Here is a 20,327-nt window from a genome sequence, read left to right on the forward strand (position 1 = left end):
GCCCCGGCCGTGACCAAGCGCCGGAGTTCCCACCGCGCCCAAAGGAGTTGGACTTACCTGGGCCTCTAGCCGCTCCCTCCGTCGTCTTCCCCGTCGGCTCCGTCGACTTCCCCGCCGGCGCCTTCCCTTTGCGGTCCATAGGGTTTCCCCCAGCCGCTCGAGGACCACCGGAAGCCGAGGGCACTCGCAGAGAAGGAAAACCCACGTTCCTGTGTTTCACACCGCCCCGCCCGTCCGCCGTGGATGCCACACCGGAAGGCAGGAGCCTAGCCAAGCGCCGATGAGACGCCGCCGGCTAGCCGTTAGCTTTCTCGCACTTCGCTGGAGCTTCTCGCTCTAACTAGCCGTTAGCTTTCTCGCTAACCAAAAACGAACAAATGCTTCTTTGCTTGATTAAAAATGACCTTTCATAATAAGATATGGAAATGTCCATTGGGACTTGATCCATACATTGGGTCACTTAAAAATACGGTCAATTCAAAGCCAACTCAAACCATTGGATTACCAAATCAATGCCCACTCAAATCTACCATGTACTTTTGTCAAGAAACTTTTAGCCTTGGTAATTGAAAGTAGATAAGAATATTTTCTTCCATTGACCCTTTGATAAACTCATAATGTTACCCAAACTCAAATTTTAAGTTTGCCCCCCCTGTATCTCTTTGTCAAGTCTACAACTGTTTATGTTTTCGACTATAGTTAGACTCTCTCAATATTAGACAAGCTAAGTTAGAGCCAGATCCCAAGCTCAACATGACTAAGCTCAAGATATTATTTATTATTTATGAATAAATTTTTATTTTATAACTAATTACTAAAGATTAGTACAATGTATGCATAAACTGTTGTATTTCGATTTCGATCAGAATATTACCACATAATAGTGATAAAAAGCTTGAGGGACCTTAGGCTTTTATTGTGTCCCTTAATTGAGTTGTTTGTGGGCAGCTCGAGCTTGACTTGATTACAAAATAGGACAACCTTGGGCTAAAATTAACTGGTTAAAACTTGGGTTGTTGACATTCATAGCCAATCCTTAGAATGTCATGTCAAGATATGCCCCCTAGTATCCCCATGCCTAATTTAATTAATTAGGAGTCGTCCAAGTATGTTCATTGGTTTTTTCTATGTTTCTTTTTTAAGGTGGTAAGAACTACATTGAGGGCTTTTTACCATACAAAGATGTGCATGAGCTACCTTTGCATCCTAACCTAACCACTTTTAAGACCTCTATATACATCAACAAACTATACCCTCATATATGTTCAACCCTACGCTTTGTACCGCATAATCATTCATGTCTTTACATCCTACTATCCCTTAAATGATGAACTTTTATGAGAATTATCATTTCAGCATTCACAAGGTACTACCTTTTAGAGTCTCTTGTGTTTTGGTTCTTACACTAATTCTAAGTAGTCGTAGGAAACAGAATTTTGATTTCCTCTTGCAACAAGCTTGTCTCATATCTCCTCAAAAAGCCCCATCCATTGGCTATGAAACTATTTTGGTGTTTTATAGCCGTATTAATCTATAGATGATCGCCTTTTTGCTTGATAGCCGACAAAACATAAATCTATCTCCATATCATTGAACTTTCCACCAATTCTAACAATATATGCTGATTTCAATCCATCATCTTCTAGCTAATCCTCTTCTTAACATGTGATCAAGCTTATCCGCACACTAACCTTCTAGAAAATCTAAATGTTGCCCTTACAAGAAAATCCAAGCCAACTCTAACTACTCTTCTCCAATTTCATCCCTAAAGGCCTTCTAAATTTTAGTAGTACTTCTACACTTGTTATGATCCAATCCTAGTCTTCTTAGACATTCCCATCTCTCACACATGAAACTAATTTAAAACATGTTGTGCCTTTAGATACTATCTTAGCTATTGATCTAAAATAACACTCTTTTATTTTTTAATCATTGTTGCCTTTTTAAAGAGTCGGTCTTCTACTACTTGAAATGGTAGCCTTCCCGCAAGTCACTACTAATTTATTTGTAAAAGATCTAGCCTCTTCCCTTCCCTTGGAATCCTAAATTAAGCTCTAACCATAAAATCCATGCAATCCATAGCATGCAAATTATAACAAAATCAAACAATCATTACAAATATTTTAGTAAATAATTGATTTTTTTTAAAAAAAGATATTTTATTTTTGTGATGTTTCATTTCTTCAGAATCTCATATTTATGACATATTAGTTTCCTAAGAAGAAGTTCTATAGGAGCTTAAAAAAGATCATAGAAAAGAAAGAGGTCGAATGGCACAAGATAGAGAGAGCATGGGTCGATCTATTGATGTGATTTTTTGAAATTGCATATTATGGGCCATTCAATTCATCTTAAATTATGCATTATCTGGTTGAAGCAAATATGGATGTCTTGTTTGGGACTCTTAGAATTATGTGATTGGAGAGAAAAATATTAGATAGAGAGAATGTACAGACCACTTCTAACCATAAGTAAGGTATTTTATTTTGTGTAAACTAATGAAACGATGAATCATGGTATTGAAATTGGTCATACATGGTTAATTGGATGTAGATTGAGATATGGATTTATGTAATTTTTTCTCTCCTTTTATCTGTATGGTAAAATATTATTTTATCTAAATGACAAGATGTTGTTCATTAATTTATTTTATAATATGGAAGCTAATTGGATGATACCATGGTTGAAGGTGTTGGTTCAAAGTCCATGCAGGCGATGATTCGAAGTCTTAACCCCTATAATCACGGGATAGGATTGGAGAGGAAAACATTAGATGGAGAGAGAGTGAGAGGCTATGTTTAACCATGTAATATTTAATTATATTTTATTTTCTTCAAAAAATTTAACAAAAGCTCTGAATTCATGGTTCAATAAGTGAGATACAGTCCATTGAATTAGAACACTTCCAAGATAGACACTAGAAACTACTGAACTTGTCATGTGGAATATAAAATAAACAAAGATACAACCATGTTATTTGAATTAAAATTGGGTCATGTTAACTTGTCCTACTTATTAGATCACTGAATCATGAGAACCACCAAGCCACGCCCTCAAATCTAGTGAAAAAAAAGGCTTTTATACTTTTGAACATACTAGATGGACATGATTTTTCAACCACTTGGAGATTGGACATGGCAAGGAGTGGAGTCCTTATTTTCTTTTCTTTTTGCTTTTTTTTATTTTTTTATTTTGAGTGGGTTTCTATTTCTTTGTAAGAAAGACCTCTTTTTCTTTCTTTCTCATGCTGCAATGTTAGTACTATTCACACAAAAAAAGTGGCTTTTTCTCTGTGTAGATGCCTGATCACTCCCTATCCTTCAGCAATGCATATCTTCCACTTCTAAACCCAGTGTCATCCTCTCTTCTTTAAATGCGGATATATAACCCGAGCCCTTCTCTGCGTGTGCCTTACCCTTTCCATGCATGGATCAATAGAGGGACCAGGGCGTTTCTATGTAAAACAAAGAGAGGTGAGGAGTAGGATATTGAACTCAGTGCCACAATTTGGTAAAGTATGAATCCAGTCAATCAATGAAGGATTTCTAAAAGATGAATTGAAATTAGAATTTAATAATGATAGTTAATTTCTACTAAGGGCCCATTTGCAAGAGGTTAGACACTTCTATGATAATTTCTTACTACATAGTTGAGCACTTGATTGTAAATCCAAATCCATTGATCGGTAGCTTGCCCTAATGAAAACTAAGTTCTCATCTCTCAATGTCCAGATGATTATTCAATTTATTTTACATTTTATGAAATTTATCTTGGTAACTATGCTATATAGAGTCCCAAAAAACTTACAATGTTGTTTACAAGAAATTAATTAATTTAACATAATAAGTTTTCAACCAATTAATTTAACATAAGAGGTTGTCGCAACCATAATTTAACATAATTCAAAAAGCTTCACTAAGATGTTCAACTTTGTTTACTACTCCGATATTGATCTTAGAATGAAGGAGATGACCAAAGTATAGCTGCCTGGATATTCATCTTGCGTAATTGCTCAAGAACTTCATTTGTTTATAATTACAAGAACTTTGTTTGCTAAGTAAAAAGATATTGATTGATAAAATTTACAAATACAACAAGCAAGATGACAAGGAAATAAGTGATGACTCTTAGAATGCAGTAATCTAGTATACATCATATGTATGGAATTGTTGCTACGTATTCTCTTGTTTCCAGTATCTTATGAAGTAGGAACTCCTGTTAGTGGTAGGTGGGATCGAAGTGGAAGGATATTTTTTCACACAATTAGGGCATGTTTGAGAAATTCAGTAGAATTGGGCTAAATTTTTCTTAGGAACATGGATTATAGAGTCTATTTAAATAAGGCTCATATCACCTAGTATCTCTCCAGCTCAAATTCTGTAGGAAGAAAAAAAAGACCTATGGAGATGAAAACTTGGATGGATCTTTAGAAGAAAACGGGTTGAGCATGTTAATATAATCAATTCCTATAGAAAATCCAATACAATCCTTTAAACGGGCACTCATTTTGCCATAATTTGGAGCCAACCATCCCAAAATTAGCCGTGCAAGTCTCATATCGTATCAATTATCAAACTCTAAGATGGCAAGTGACTCATATTATCTAGGAGGAATATCTACATCACTGGTTCTGAAGCTTACGGTTGGTATTGTAAATTGTTGGGATTTCAAAGTTGGTTGTATATGTCTGGATGTAAATATGGTAGTATGTATGATGTAACTTAAAACTTCGTTTTTCTGTTTTAATCCAGCGTTAAGCACCCCTTTCAGGAAGGAGGAAAAAAAAAAAAAAATCCAAGGCGGTCTTGTCTTGTGTGGGTCCCAGTTGATACAAATAAGACGGTCAAATCCTATTCCCTGGCAGCAATCTTGGTGTTGGCCGCCAGACAACAGATCCCACACAAGGATAAAACGGCGAAACTCGTCGGCGCACAGCTATTTTGGCATCCATCCAACGGACGGTCCAGATCGGTCGGAAGCCGCCAGATGGTGAGCCAAAGCACGCTCCACACCTCGTGACAATGGCGACACGTCACTGCGAATGATAAAGATCAAATTAGTGTCGAAAAGAAATCCGATCCCCTTCTCTTCCGCCCTGGTACCTTCTTGGAAGCCTTCCAAGGGACTAGGGTTTCGTCCCCATTCCTCTTCGAAACCCTAACCGTACCCGTAGCCGAGGATTTTCGCCATGGAGCCCGGCGGGCAGGGCTTCGCCGGAGGCGTCGGAGACCGCGACGGGTTCCACCGCAACGAGGCGATCTCCGCTGTTCAGGACGAGGAGCAGTTCTACGGGGAGGACGACTACGACGACCTGTACAACGACGTCAACGTCGGGGAGGGCCTCCTCCACTCCGTCCACCGGAGCGACGAGCCCAGGGGGTATCCGAGGGAGGAGGGCAACAGGAGCAACCCGGCGCCGGCGCCGGCGCCGGCCCTCCCGCCCGCGCCGCTCCCGCCGTCCGGGAATGCGCCAGAGAAGGTCCAGATCCCCGGAATCGCTGGCGACCCGAAGATCGAGAGACCAGTGGATGGATCCGGTGGTTTTCATGAGCAAGGGTTCAGGGGAGGCGGGGAATTGGCGGTGGCGGCACGGCCCACGGCGCCACCCCCGGCTGGAAGTAGGCCCGAGTTAGGGCAGTCTTCTGGTCGACCCGGCGGGATCCAGGGGCAAACGGGGAGCTCTGGATATGGGAACGAGGGTTATCGAAGGCCAGGGAGTGGCTTTGGAGGTGACGCGAGGCAGGGAGGAGGCGGAGGACTGGCAGCGGGAGGAGGGGGCGTTAATGGAGGAGGAGAAGGAGCTGGGGGGACTACTCTCTTCGTGGGGGAGCTTCACTGGTGGACGACGGACGCTGATCTCGAGGCAGAGCTCAGCAAGTACGGGCAGGTGAAGGAGGTGAAGTTCTTCGATGAGAAGGCGAGTGGGAAGTCGAAGGGGTACTGCCAGGCTGATTTCTATGATCCAATGGCTGCTGCAGCATGCAAGGAAGGGATGAATGGGCATGTGTTCAACGGCAAGCCCTGTGTTGTGGCATTTGCATCGCCGAGCACTGTTCGTCGGATGGGCGACGCTCAAGTAAAGAATCAGCAGATGACAGCCCAGTCGTCAGCACTAGCTCAGAAGGGCAGAGGAGGGGGAGGAGCCCCATCTGGTGGTAATTGGGGGAGGGGGGGTGGTGGTGGTAATTGGGGGAGGGGTGGAATGGGAAACCGAGGACCGATGGGGAATATGAGGAACAGGATGGGGCCGGTAGGCGGCAGAGGAATTATGGGAAATGGCGGGATGGTCGCTCCACCTCCTCCAGTGCTACACCCTGGTGCCATGCTTGGTCAAGGTTTCGATCCAACTGGTTATGGAGCAGCCATGGGGAGAATCGGTGGCGCATATGGAGGGTTTCCTGCAGGACCAACGGCATCTCCATTCCCAGGATTGATGCCTTCATTTCCTCCAGTTGTGGCTCCTCATGTGAACCCAGCCTTCTTCGGAAGGGGAGGGATGGCTGCTGGTGGGGTTGGGATGTGGCCGGATCCCAGCATGGGTGGATGGGGAGGTGAAGAACAGTCAAGTTATGGGGATGATGCTGCTTCAGACCAGCAGTATGGAGAAGGAAGCCATGGGAAGGATAGGGGTCCTGATCGGGATTGGTCGGGGGCTTCAGATAGAAGGCATGACAGGGAGAAGGATATGGGTCCTGGGCAGGAGTGGTCAGAAAGGAGGCATCGTGATGAAAGAGAAATGGGTAGGGAGAGAGATCGTGACTGGGAGAGAGACAGGGAGAGGGAGAGGGAGAGAGAAAGGGAGAGGGACAGGGATAGAGAGAGGGAAAGGGAGAGGGAAAGAGAGAGGGAGAGGGATAGGTATCGGGATGACAGAGACCGTCATGGGGATCACTACAGGCACAGGGACCGTGAATTGGAGCATGATGATAACTGGGATAGAGGACGATCATCAAGGCAAAGAAGCAGGTCACGGGAGGTGGAGCATTCAAAGAGGCGGCATTTGTCATCTGAGTAAGATGGGACCTTACCGAGTTCCTTAGCTAGGAAGGAGATCAATGATTCCTGGACAAGCATGTTGTCAGACTTATTTAAGTTTTAGACTTAGTATTTTCATGCCTATGGGACACATGTGCAGAGGATGCTTGCAGGGACCTGTTGTTGCTATCATTTTAGATATGTAAGTCTTCTTTGTCACTGAAATCTGTATTTTTGATGCATCTCTTGTTTGTAATCTTGCTTTTTGATTTTTGTGCTTTCTTTCAAACCAGCGCATTTTGTAACCTTTTCGTGCAATTTTAAAAGCACGATGTAATTGTCATTTATCAGATTAATTTATTCTCAATGTTCAATGCATTCTTTATTAGGGGTGAAAGTGGACCGGATATTATCTGATCATATCTGTTTTTATATCCAAATCTATCCAAATATAGATAGAAATTTGAGCATGCGACTATTATCCGTATTTGTACATATATCCGTTAAAGAAAAATGGATATGGATATGGATAGACAACTACCCGACTTGTATCTGAATATCAGATTCTATTTGTAATCCTATTTTATTTTATATAGCACTCATGAATTTTTGAAGAAATTATATGACCACATTGACATGCTATTAACTTAATTTACCATCCACTTAGTAATATCTTTGATTCTGTTGCTATAAAGTTTAATTATCCAACTTATATTCATATTTATATCCATACTTTCAGTATTCGATTTATATCTGTATCTATTAAAACAATTATGGATATGAATTTTTGCATCTGGCTAATATCTATATTTGTATCCGTATTTGGCAAATAAAATAAATATGGATATGGATATATTGGTATTTGATCCGGATTCAACCCTATTCTTTATGCATGCAACTGAGCTTTTTTCCATGAAAATCTTTTAATCGTTTGAACTTCTGATACCGCTTACTGGAATAACAATGATATATGAGATTACTTGCTAGGGATGGCTGGAGAATCTTCTTTTTTTTTTTTTGAGAATCTTTATATGATAGGTCGCTTAATTTGGAAATCGAAGAATTTTCATTTATTATCATTTTTTTAATTTTATGCTCAAGTTGTTCGCAGCAGCATTTGTTAATTTGCTGTTCTTTGGTTTTTTCCTTATGTTTTAATATTGATGTTTACTTCCCATATTTATATCTATGATACTTGCTTTTCATTAAGTATGCAAGAATTGTTGTTAACATTATCTGATAATGAGATGGCAACTCTTCTTTCCAATGTTTGGTCATTTTGTTGTACTATCACATTCCCTTCCTACATCTCTACTGTTGATATGTGATGTCCATAGTTAGAGTGCTGAGTGCTGAGTGCTGTGCCTTAAGCTTCTAAAGAATTTGTATGTTTTTGGAGTATTCAGATTCACAGTATTTCCTTATATGAGTACTTCCTTTTCTAAGTCAAATTTGACTAGGTAGTTTCAAATTCTTGGAAAGTTTGGCACGAGTTGGAAACATCATAAAAATTTTATGGTTGCTATTTTCTGAAACAATAAGTACATTTATGGTTAGTCTGTTGGATATACTGAAAGTTTAACAGAGATAATAGAAGCAGAGTATTTTTTATGATGGAATGGAAGGATAGACACAGTAGAGGTCAGTGACCACTACTTAAGTTGATGGATAAACAATGGAAAAGTGTTCCTACCTTATGGAATGTTGCAGACATAAATGTATCAAGAGATCATGAGCATTTGAAAGGTGATAACTATTACCGAGGAAGGTGCTAGCAATTAAAGGTAAATGAGGTGGTTATATAAGTATTACTCGAGGTTAATAATTGACTTGCAGGTAGAGGTGAAGCTTGCTTATTAAAAGCATTATTCGTGATGAAGCTTTCTGGAGGTAGAGATGAGAATCCATTTTGATCTTAAAAGGTTAAAATTCACGATTTTGGTTGGGGCAAAATGCATTAAGAAAAATGAAGGTTATGATCAGATAATCTGCTGGCATTCCGCTGCTTAAGAAAGGTCCATCAAGTCCATCCAGTTGTAGTTGTGTCTCATTACTATGTTAATTTTGAATATTTTATCCCTTAAATTATACTTAAATATTATGTTTATATATGAATATATGCATATATGTTTTGACTATAGTCAACTTAAGTTTTTTTTGGGTTTCTTCGATTTTGTGTCATTGGCTACCTGCATGTCTAGTTATTGCAAAATTGTCCTTTTTCTCATCTTTATTTTGCAGATAGTGCAGATGCTTTAAAGTGCTGTCAATTGGTGCTAATTGACCTGTGCCACGATATCTGTGGGTCAATTTACTGTAGACAAGGGTGATTTAGGGTGTTATTCAAGCAACATTCAAATGATCATATATAGGTCAAGGATTAATTCAATCATCTTGAAGGGTATTACTCTTAGCATCATCATTATATGGAGGAGTTCCTTAATTTTTTTTTTTATCTAAAACTTTGAATTATCTTGTACTTGGTGCAGCAACTGATATAGGGTGCATCTTCAGAAAGAATTAACTGGCTTATTAGCCACAAGGACCAATATCATTTACCTATCAAAGTTTCCGTTTAAAATGTGCACGGTATTTGGAAAACATTCAGAAAGCAGAGGGGCCTGATGTCAGGAATTTGTGGATTGCCAGGTTACTCTGTAGACTGAAGTCATGGAGAAGTATAGGGCATTAAGTATGACCAAAGTAACCACCTTGGTAGTTAATCTTTATAAATTTTTTGAGGATCTGAACCAAGGATTCCCTTGGTTTAGAATTGCCAAACAGGGAGATTACAGGTAATATGCAAGCAGTTCTGGACTGGCTGTAGCATTATTGAATTAAAGAAGCAATTTGGTAATAAATGGCTAGTACAAAGAGGATAATCCAAATTGTATCAAAGTTGTTTTTTCCTTCAGACCATCACAACCTGAATGGTAATTTCTGCACAAGCTTACTCTGGTAAGCAGTTAGGAGTTCAGAGACCATGACAGATGCTTAACTTTTAACAACTTTATGGTACAGTCTTCTTTATATATGTTGATTATTAACTTGCTCAGATTGATCGGTGATTAATAGGCAGTTTATGTTTGAGTTGATGGATTTATGAGTTTAAAGCAACTAAACTCACAGTTTGGATGGTTTTGTATTTGATAAGAGTGTTCTTTAACAAATCCTAGATGCACTTGTGCAATTGTTTAATCTTGATAACTTTGCATTTGGTAACATTGATCCTAGCTACATCATTCAAGTAGAGTTAACATAGATTGCCTGATTGGTACATGCAACATACAACCCAAATAATGTTGCCAACAATGTTATACCGCATCCATTATCATAACTTCTTATTTTTCATTATCATTTTTATTTTGCTTGTGTCTCTTTGGGGGCTGGGAGTGGGGGTAGGGGCAGGGATAATGTAATATAATTGTATCCAGGGAATGAGGTACCATGACGTACTGGTCTGTATAGTACAACACACATTGTGCTAATAAGGTATCATCATAATACCCCTGTACCATGTGTTCCAGTCCATGCTAGGTCAATGTCAGTCCAAAATGCACCAGCATTACTGATATGAGCCAGCATGGACCCATTTTGGCTGCCTTGAGCCTTGGCATGTGGCCTCCATGGGTAGGTAGTATTCTAACATGCACAGTTCATGTGGCTGCATGGTGAGCCATCAAATGCATGCATAGGCCCCAGAAGCCCAAGCAAACAAAATTCTGATGATGATGGATGTCGCTTCACCTTCCTAAGAGGAATATTGTTCTTCGGGTGTATTTTTGAAAATTAATAATGTAATCACCATATCTTGTTTTCTCGTTAGGTAATGACATTCATTTTTGTTGCTCATTTTCAGTCATTTATCATTTGATAATTTGTTATTTTTTTCATTGCTTTAGTTTATTCAGATTTTGAGCATAGTTGATGGATATATTGTTATTTTTTGGTTGATACAACATAGTATACTAGAATAAGGTCTCAAATAACTAAGGAATAGCATGCATACAGTATTCCTTTTCCCTCTGAAATTTCTTATTTGTTTCTTTTTTAGCTTATTTGTATCTTTATGCATTATGTCTAATTTTAAATACTTTGACATACCGACTGCATAGGTGCCTACATATGCACCTACGTACTGCATATGTTCTATGCCGTATCTCGACCACCCACTTTACTTCTTGATTGTATTAGTTTTATTGGATCTTCATGTTTGTACCTCATCTTTATTTATATTTATGTATCAAACTCATAGGGTTACATCCCATCATAGAGAGATAAATAGGGCTATCAAGATTGGTGGTGGTCTTCTGGAGCATTGTATATTATGTAATCTCACTCTTAAAGTTCCATTTTGTTGAAGATTCAATGTTTAAATATGTTGCATATTTTTTGTGGTGTTAAAAGACCGCATATGTTTTTTTTGTTTGCGCTGTATTTTTTCTCATTTGTTTGGTCCATTATCTCCATTATGAGTGTAGATGTAATGAGTGATAGACATCCAATACAGTGGAGTTTTGGCCGGTTGACCATTTTTTACTACACCATTAGCATGATAAAGGGACACGAGACAGTTGGGATGTGCTATTTTTTCTTCTTTCCAACTTTTTTTTGGTCTCTTCTTTTTAATTTTTTAATTTCTTTCCATTCTTGGAAAATTATCCCATTAAGAGCCTGTTTGGATATTCGTACAGGATTGGGCTGAAAATCATGTAGGAATCGGGCTTGTTGGCTCATCTAGCTTGTATTTTCAAAGTGCATGTCTAAACCTAACCTAGATCCTAGCCTTTGGGCTGCTGGAAGAAGAAAAAAAGACCTATGGAGCGGTCTTTTTTTTTTCTTCTCATAAGATTGGGGCTGGGTGGTATTTGGTTGATACAGGTCCATGCTTAATTGGGCAGCCCAATCTACGAATCCTTCAGAATTTTCAGCCCAATCCTATAGGAATATCCAAACAAGCTCCTTCAAAAGAATGCACAGCCAGACATTATCAGGTTGCTGGTATGTTTTTTAGATTCATATATGGCCCCTTGCTACAGAAATTCAGATTTAGGATTTTGCTAATTCTTGTAGTCTAGAATCACTGGCCTGGAATACTACCATCTTCCATTCCTCCACCTGAAGGAGAGGAGCTCGAAATATATGCCTTGATCAAAATTTTCTCAGATTTCTCTTCTTTTTTTAATGAATATTATGTGGTAACCAATAAATGCAACAGTGGTTCTCGTGTTTGTGCATTTAATTGATGCTGCCTCTCTTGCTATATGCTACATACCATTTGGTGGACAAAGAATGATATCGTATTGAGTATTTCTGACTGCCTTTGTTAGTCAATCTTTCCCTTTATAAACTATACACAAGTGATGTTTGAACCCTTCTGATATCATTGAATAATAAAGCTTTCTGTTTTTTTAAGGTTGGATGCTCTCATCATGTCTGATCTTTATGCTAAAAAATAGACAATGAGGGACAGACAATGATCCAATTCCCACCCATTCTGAAGAACAGTAGCCTCATGCCATATTTTTTTTCCCCAAGTCCATTGAGGATACTGTTATAGAGATTTGAATGGTAAAGATGAATAAAAGGCAAGGGGTGTGTGTAAAGAGTGTGTACAAAACATTTTTCCCCCAATTTCAAATGGTGATGATGTACTAATTGAGGATATTGCTACAGAGTTTGAATGGTAAAGAGGGAAAAAGGCAAGATATCCATTAAGGGGGTGGGAGCAGAGAGATGGCTGGGAAGTTATACTCTGGGGATTAGAGTTGAGTGGTGGACCTTTTTTTGGTGTTGGTTGTTTTGTTTTTGTTTTTGTTTTTTTTTAGGGGGGGGGGGGAATGGGGAGATATTTAATTGAGAGTGAAATTAAGAGACAACAACTAAAATAGAAAGCCTATATGCATGTGTGTGTTTCATACATGGCGGAATTGTCCCGAAGTGGGTGGTTCCGTCCGTTCCGAGCTGTACTGGTGGCTCACCGATATGGTTCGGGTTGTAAAATTAGCACGCTGTCGGAGCCGGAAAAGAAGAGAGAGAGAGCAAGCGGGGGAGGAAGGGAGAAGGAGAGGCGGCGGACGTCAACAAAGAGTTGCGGGGGGCAGGTGGAGGCCACGATAGTTGAGGCCGCTGCTGGTTTTTCTATTTCGAACGAAACAAGTGTCCGACTGCTTGCCAACTTTACTTAAAAATTTCGATTTTTTTTTAGCCGCGGCTGGACCCCTGTTTCAGAAAAACCGGCCGCAGCCTTTGCTGCCGCGTTCTCCGCCGGGGTCCGCCTCCTCTCATTCTCCCTCCCTCCCCCGCTCGCTCTCTCTTTCTCTGCTCCTTCTCCGGCTCCGGCAGCGTGCCTTCTCTTAGTACAGGCCCGGCATGGCCTGTGCCGAGTCGTCCCGCCGCAGAACCGGTACGGTGCCTTGTACCGGTTCCTCCAACCTTGGTTCATATCATATCATATATGTATGTATATACACAGAAAGAGAGAGATGCCTGCATCTATTCAGATATTGGTCAATAAGGGATCCATTGTCGTATATGCACGAGAGGTTTTAGGGATGGAGAAATCAGTTCTTCAGGATATCAGATGGGACATTATTTCAGGATAGTGGGAACTCGTCATTTACCCTCTGTCCTTGGTGGGGCTCATCTAAAATATCAATTGAAGTGAAAAGGAGAAAGCATGGTGTGCATAAGAAGTTTTAATCTTCAAGGAGAAAGATAGTTATAAAGAGGCCAAATATTTACTTTGTGTTTCATGTTTGTGTATACTTGAAGCAAAAGCTTGAAAAATTGTTGTTTTATGCGAAATAAATTTTGATAGAGGATCTGTTTGAAATTTAGAATTTCATTTTCTTGACGTGATATATATTTGCTGGAACGTTTGTTGCAAAGCTGTACATTTGATAGGTTTAAACAGCAAATTTTAATGTTTAGAAGTGGAAAGAGGGGATTTTGAACCATAGGAAGGAGAGGAACTAGGTTTCTTTTGAAAAGAGTTTCTAAGAACCAGAATGCTGATTTAAATTTGATTCTCCATTGTTCTGAAAAATTTAGGATTAAGGTCCACAAAACCGGCATTGAGAACCGTATTGACAAGTTACCCATTCAGAACAGTATGGTACACATCCTGTATACAGGCTCATGACACTTCTTTTTCATTCCCATCCATGGTATGATCGGTACGTATTAGCATGGCAAACCTTGTTTAGGATATTTTGAACAGATATACGAGGGAAAAGAGTTGAAAAATGGTAGGAGAAATATAGGCAAAAATGAAAATAATGGAACAGAAGGAAAAGAAAATCGTAGGTGAAAATTGTAGGTGATGTAAGGGAAGGAAGACAAACATGTGCAAATGACAAAATCCCTGTCTCGGCTGCAGCAGACCCCTGTAGTGAACAAAGTGGCAGTGCATCTATTTCATTAGTTAGGAATCCTTTCAGGACGGTATGGAATAACAATAAATGGAAAAGTAAGATAAATAAATTATTATGAGGCAGTACCGTTAGGCTGACATTATTGGCTGGTAGTGTGTTAAGTCCTAAGATCTTAGTGCAGTTAATTCCTATTTTAAGAGATGTCTTTTTCTTCCATAGAAACTCTTGAAACTGAAACAAAAAGTTCATCTTTGTTCCAAGATTGTGATTGCTGTGGTAGCTATGATCCTTTTAACCATATCTGGATCCTCTGGCCGAAGTAGGTCAGAGACTAAGTCTCCACATAGGCCATTGGTGGCTGAACGAAATCTTGCTGCTAACACAAGGATAGGATTTTCATTTTATCCTGTGATTCTTGGTGGAGGTACATGTATGAAATTGGATTATAACAATATGCTTTAACAAGCATTATGTAGGCCATCATGTTTGCATGTACTTTGTTGGATAAAATTTTTGTGAGGAATGTCTGAACTTTTGGCTGTTGCTAGTTCCACTGACAACTGCTCACTTGTCTACAGGACATCAGATAAACGTTTTTCTCAAGTTATGATAATTGGGTCATCATTTAAAAATTTTTCTCTTGATTTCAACGGGAAGAGTCATTAGCATGGTGATTGGATGTTTTGGAAGCAACTATTGCAAAGGTGGCATGGGTATAAAGTTTTCTCTGCAATTAGTCTTGATCGTCAGTTACCTATACGTTTAAGTTGTACACATCATGAAGTACCATAACCAGCAAGCCAGATCCCATTTATGTAGAATTAGCTTTGTGAATCTCATCTCATTTTTGTAGCAGGCGTTTCATGTGTCATTGCTAGATGGAAGTGGTTGTGTTTTCTCTCATGCTATGGGAGGTAGATGATTTTGTTGGGGACCATATGATTATGATGATGCAAAATTCAGTGTATCATGTAAAGTGAACCTTAAAATTACTGCAACTCAGGTGCATGATTATCGCATAATGATTTTCGTGAAAATTTGGTGGCAAGCCCCAGTCATGGAAACATGGCTTTCAGTAAATTCTTCATCTCTTTTGGTTGCTACAAGGAGCCTCACATATCATTGCAGGATTCTGCTAACTTTAAAAGTAGTCTGTCGTGATTATTGCGCTATTCTGTATAGTAATTGATATGAAATGGGGTTTTTAACTTTGTTAATCCAAAAAAGGTTTTAAGTACTGTATGCTGTCTTGACACTGATCTGGCATACAGCTCTGCATGTGTCTGTAAGCTGTAGCATCTGCATGCCATTGCCACATGCTTGGCACCTTCATCAACGAATTGAAATTACAACCGACTTAATAATGATTCTATGGCCATTTCTGATTTAGTGTTTAATGTGTTTTCTTTTGTTACTTTGTAAGCTCCTCTATCATCAGACTTGTTCCTGTATTACCTTAGTTCTATTTCCAATGTCCGATACAGATACAGTTTCGCTTTATTGAGAAAGAATCACCCATTACAATGCAATGTTAGTATGTTTTTATTTCTAGTGTATGATGTATAGTTTTGCGATATTGCTTTGTAAGATTCTTCCAAATCGGTCACGTTCGGATGTCATCTTTGTTCTATTTCCGCTTCCTGATTAACTTTATTAAGCAAAAATTTTGTCGTGTCCTCAGGCTCCTTAAAACCGTATTGTTGATTTTTGATCAGCTTTACACTTATTGCATGTCTATTTGTTTTTGGTCATGAATAAATATGATGTGTTGACTTTCCCCAATTTATGGAAGCGCAGGTAGAAGAGCAGTTGGAAATGGTTTGGCTACAGTAGCAGGTCCCTCTTTGTCATGTGGATGCTGGTCTTCTTCTGAGCTTACAAATTGAATGAGTGATGCGAATGATTGCATGTATTCTGCTCCAGAACTAATTAGCTGTACTCTTTGAGTTTGAAACCTTTTGACTGTATTAAAGTGCTGTAGGAAATTTCACTGCCTGGAATGTAAGAATTAAGTTAAAAGACAGGAAAATGGTCTTGCTGATTTACATTGGTTCGCTGTTTGTGCAATATCTGATCTTGCGCAAAGCGATGTCGGGATAGATCTTTGGTTAGTCCTGGTGGAAACAGGTGCTGTTCTTGATTTGCTATTCTTTTTTAATGTATGATGATGTTCATGAAATAATTTGCTCCAGGGTTGGTTATCAGATGCATGGCTCCCCTTTGATGTATTATAATTTGTAATGACTCAAGCTTTTAGGAGTTAGCAGGGTGCAGAAGGCGAGCTTTTGATGGTCTATCCTTCTTTTCTTTTCTACACAATTTTTTTTGTAAAGATTACCATTTATAGAAGATTCTGAGATCACCAGCACTTGCGGTGCTTGTGGAGCCGCACCCTTCGGAGCTTGTGTGAGACTTTCTTCAGAACTTTGAATGATTAGTCTGCTTCATGCTGTTTATGATCTTTTACGAATGGATTATTTCCACAGGAAACGGCTGAACTCGCCTTGCAACGGAGCGCCAAATTTGCAGTCAGGGATTGAATGGAATCCAATCCAGTTATATATCAAATTCTATGTAATTGTGGTTGGTGTGAACTAATTATCAGCCAGAATGTGTACTATGATTTTTTGTTGTTGTTGTTGTTGGAGTCTGCTAGTCACAGTTGACATTGGTGTGATGTTATTGTTTGGAAAAATAATTGATCTCCACAGAACTATATTGGGAAATATCTTGATCTCAACCCCTTTGTATCAGCCAAGATATCCGGATATGTTAGATTTTCCCGGGCCAAAATCCTGGCTTCACATCTCAGATGAGCCTTGGCAGTCCCTCTTGCTGCTTGAGTCGGGATGAGACTTCCCTCCTCACCCCATTATATTGTTTAAATATCTGTCGTGTACTAACGATGCTGTGGTGTAGTGGTTATCACGTTAGTCTTACACACTAAAGGTCCCCAGTTCGATCCTGGGCAGCATCATCTTTTTTATTTAAAGAAAATGAGTAAAGTTTTTCATAACTTTTAGTTTTGCATTTGAAAAAAAGCAAGCCTAGCTAATACTTTATAATATTTCAATAGTTGATAACTCTAACATTTAAATTTAAAAATTGACATAGCCAAAGATAACTTTTATTGTTTTGATGGGATGATGTCTCCTTTCAAGGTTGGAACTCATCCATCCATCATTAAAAGAGAAAAAAAAATGCAAAATATATTTAAGACTTGTGAGAACAGAAAATGCAAAAACATCATAAATAAGATAAGTATATCAATGAAATATGTGTTACATATGAGTGTTTATTTATTCAATTGTTAAATAAATCCTCACATGCAACTCTTATTGTGACTTATAAATCAATCAAATTATTAAATGCAATAATTTTTTCCCTCTACAACTTTATTCTACATAAAGAATTGATCATAAGAGTTGAAAGAACTGGTAATTGAACATCATTACAAGCAATTGAATCTTGAATGTGTATCCACAATTATTTGGATTGTATAATTTATCTTCTTCTTTTCTCTCTCAAAAAAAAAATAAAGGAAGAAAAAAATGTAGCATTATTAAGGTTTCAACGAGATAGGTGGATTAAATTTATATTTTTGAAAAATAACTTGTTCAATATAAAGGTTGACTAAGAAAAGCAAATATGCTAATTAATTGGTTATCATGTTAGTCTTACACACTAAAAGTCCCTAGTTCGATCCGGGCAGCATCATCTTTTCTTCTTAAAGAAAATAAGTAAAAATTTTCAAAAGAAATATTACTAGCATAGGAGCTAATTTTTAGTTTTGCATTTGGAAAAATGCAAGCCTTGCGAATAGTTTATAACATTGTAATAGGTAATAACTCTAACATCTAAATTTAAAAATTATGACATAGCTAAAATATAACTTTTATTATTTTGATGGGATGATGTCTCCTTTCAAGGTTGGAACTCATCCACCTATCGTTGAAAGAGAGAAAAAAAATGCAAAATATACTCAAGAATCATAAGAACAGAAAATGCAAAAACATCACAAATAAGATCAATATATTAATGAAATATGTGTTACATATGAGTGTTTATTTATTCGATTGTTAAATAAATCCTCGCATGCAACTCTTATTTGTGACTTATAAATCAATCAAATTATTAAATGCAATAATTTTCTCCCTCTACAACTTTATTCTACATAAAGAATAGATCATAAGAATTGAAAGAATTGGTAATTGAACATCATTATAAGCAATTGAATCTTGGGTGCGTATCCACAATTATTTGGATTGTATAACTTATCTTCTTCTTTTCTCTCTCTAAAAAAATTAAAAGAGGAAAAAAAATGTAGCATTATTAAGGTTTCAACAAGATAGGTGGATTAAATTTATACTTTTGAATAGAAAGGTTGATTTAGAAAAGCAAATGCTAATCAATTGGGTATAGATATAACATACCTTGACTCCTTTTTCTGAAGTTAGGGAGAGTAAGAGAGAGAGATATATATATTTGTTCAACCTAGAGTTAACAATATTACAGTGTGACAGCTTGTTGAACATCTGAGATGATTTGGAGACTTGGAAATTCTGGTGAGGCCATAATTTTTTTCCAGAATTGTAAAAAATTGAATATTTTAGAATATATATAGATTTGAAGAAGGTGGTGAGGGAGATAATCGGAAGACCTTAAAACCTTCCAAGGCCTTGCTTTTCCGAATACTTCCAGAAGAATTCGAGGGAAAGGAAAACTTGAGAACTGTTCACAAGTTTCAACATAGAGTTGTGATTTGTAAAGAGAGTTTACATGGAATTAGGACATATTATCTGAAAAAATAGAATGCTAAAAGATGAGATATGAGCAAGATACAGATGCATCCGGCATCTTTTCTTGAATGGTGCATCACTCATCCAGATTGCAATGTCAAGTCCTCATGTCACTGCGATGTTAATCTACAACATAGTAAGCAATATAAACTCTATCTTAAGTTTACAAAATATAATACATTGGATCAAGGTTCGCGGTCTCGGTACTGAACCCCATAACGTTACTACACTAGCACAATATTGACATGATATGGTATTGATTTTTTTTGACGTACCGAGTATCGATATGCCACCCGTACCAGATACTGGTACCGAACCGATACAATACCGTACATTCTGTACTGCTCGGTTTGGGCCAATATGGCAAACTATGTGTTGGATAGTTCATCATAGCAGAGATTCTTGGTTGAAACCGAATTCTATAAGCAACAAGAATTCTGAGTTTGCACATGATATCAGGTAATGACAATCTTTGCTGCGACATAGAGTTTTGTCAAACACTTACAAATTACCATACTTCTATGAATAACCATCTTTCAAAGTCAGCGTGCATCTGGGTGTACTTTAAAGGGCTCAGGAGCTCATTGCCTTGTGAAGCTGCCTCCAAAGAAGGATTCAAAGTATCCTAAAATGTAAATCCCTTGAAGAGAGGTGGATGTTTCTCATCAACCAATGCCTCAAAGAGGGGTGATGAGTTTGTTGATCGAGCTGTGGACGAGTTTGTTTGCACCTGGTGTTCAACACTCTTAAACTTCCCATTGCTCGGGACCTCCAAAGCCGCAAAGAGTAGTAGGCTTGTCATTCACTTGAGAGGGAAATAACATTCTTAATATTGTTTTGTTTGATTTATATGTTTCCTTATAAGCAACCCTTTTATAGTAAATTCCAACCATTGTTAGAAGCAATTTCCAAATACAACCGCATTATCTCATAAAGAAGCATCAGGGATGGGATCTACAATCTACATTCAGCCAGTCCCCACTTTTAAAGCACTTGGAGGCCACCCAAGTGTCGTATAAGTTAAGCGAACCAGATGCATCGGAGTGCCCTGCATCCCAATGGCGAGATCGGGGGATGCAGCATGGAGAGCAAATCGATTGTCGGGATTATATTTCGAGATCAAAACATGACTTGAAGGTAAACTGAATTGAAGAACCTTTCATTCGATAAAGGAAGT

At 38.4% G+C, this 20,327-nt stretch overlaps 1 protein-coding gene and 1 non-coding gene across 4 annotated transcripts; both read left to right on the forward strand.

Annotated features, from left to right (window-relative positions):
- Nucleotides 1–5,059: 5,059 nt before the first annotated feature.
- Nucleotides 5,060–17,064, forward strand: LOC103706553 (RNA-binding (RRM/RBD/RNP motifs) family protein). Of its 3 annotated transcripts, none has more exons than XM_039132261.2 (3): nt 5,060–7,177; nt 9,217–9,376; nt 16,149–17,064. In XM_039132261.2, exon 1 carries the CDS (start codon nt 5,189–5,191, stop codon nt 7,013–7,015), a length of 1,827 nt encoding a protein of 608 aa, XP_038988189.1. In that variant the 5' UTR covers nt 5,060–5,188; the 3' UTR covers nt 7,016–7,177; nt 9,217–9,376; nt 16,149–17,064. The 3 variants fall into 3 exon arrangements, with proteins under 3 accessions (XP_038988189.1, XP_088571402.1, XP_008788908.3); XM_088715276.1 differs by lacking the exon at nt 9,217–9,376 and adding an exon at nt 14,930–15,064; XM_008790686.5 differs by lacking the exon at nt 9,217–9,376.
- A 191-nt stretch (nt 17,065–17,255) lies between these two features.
- Nucleotides 17,256–17,328, forward strand: TRNAV-UAC (transfer RNA valine (anticodon UAC)). The gene has a single exon. It is a non-coding gene; the product is annotated as a tRNA-Val (tRNA).
- Nucleotides 17,329–20,327: the final 2,999 nt, after the last annotated feature.

Source organism: Phoenix dactylifera, chromosome 2, assembly GCF_051530095.1.
Source record: "Phoenix dactylifera cultivar Ajwa chromosome 2, Ajwa_hap1_PhDact_Kaust_v1.1, whole genome shotgun sequence".
Lineage (NCBI taxonomy): Eukaryota > Viridiplantae > Streptophyta > Magnoliopsida > Arecales > Arecaceae > Phoenix > Phoenix dactylifera.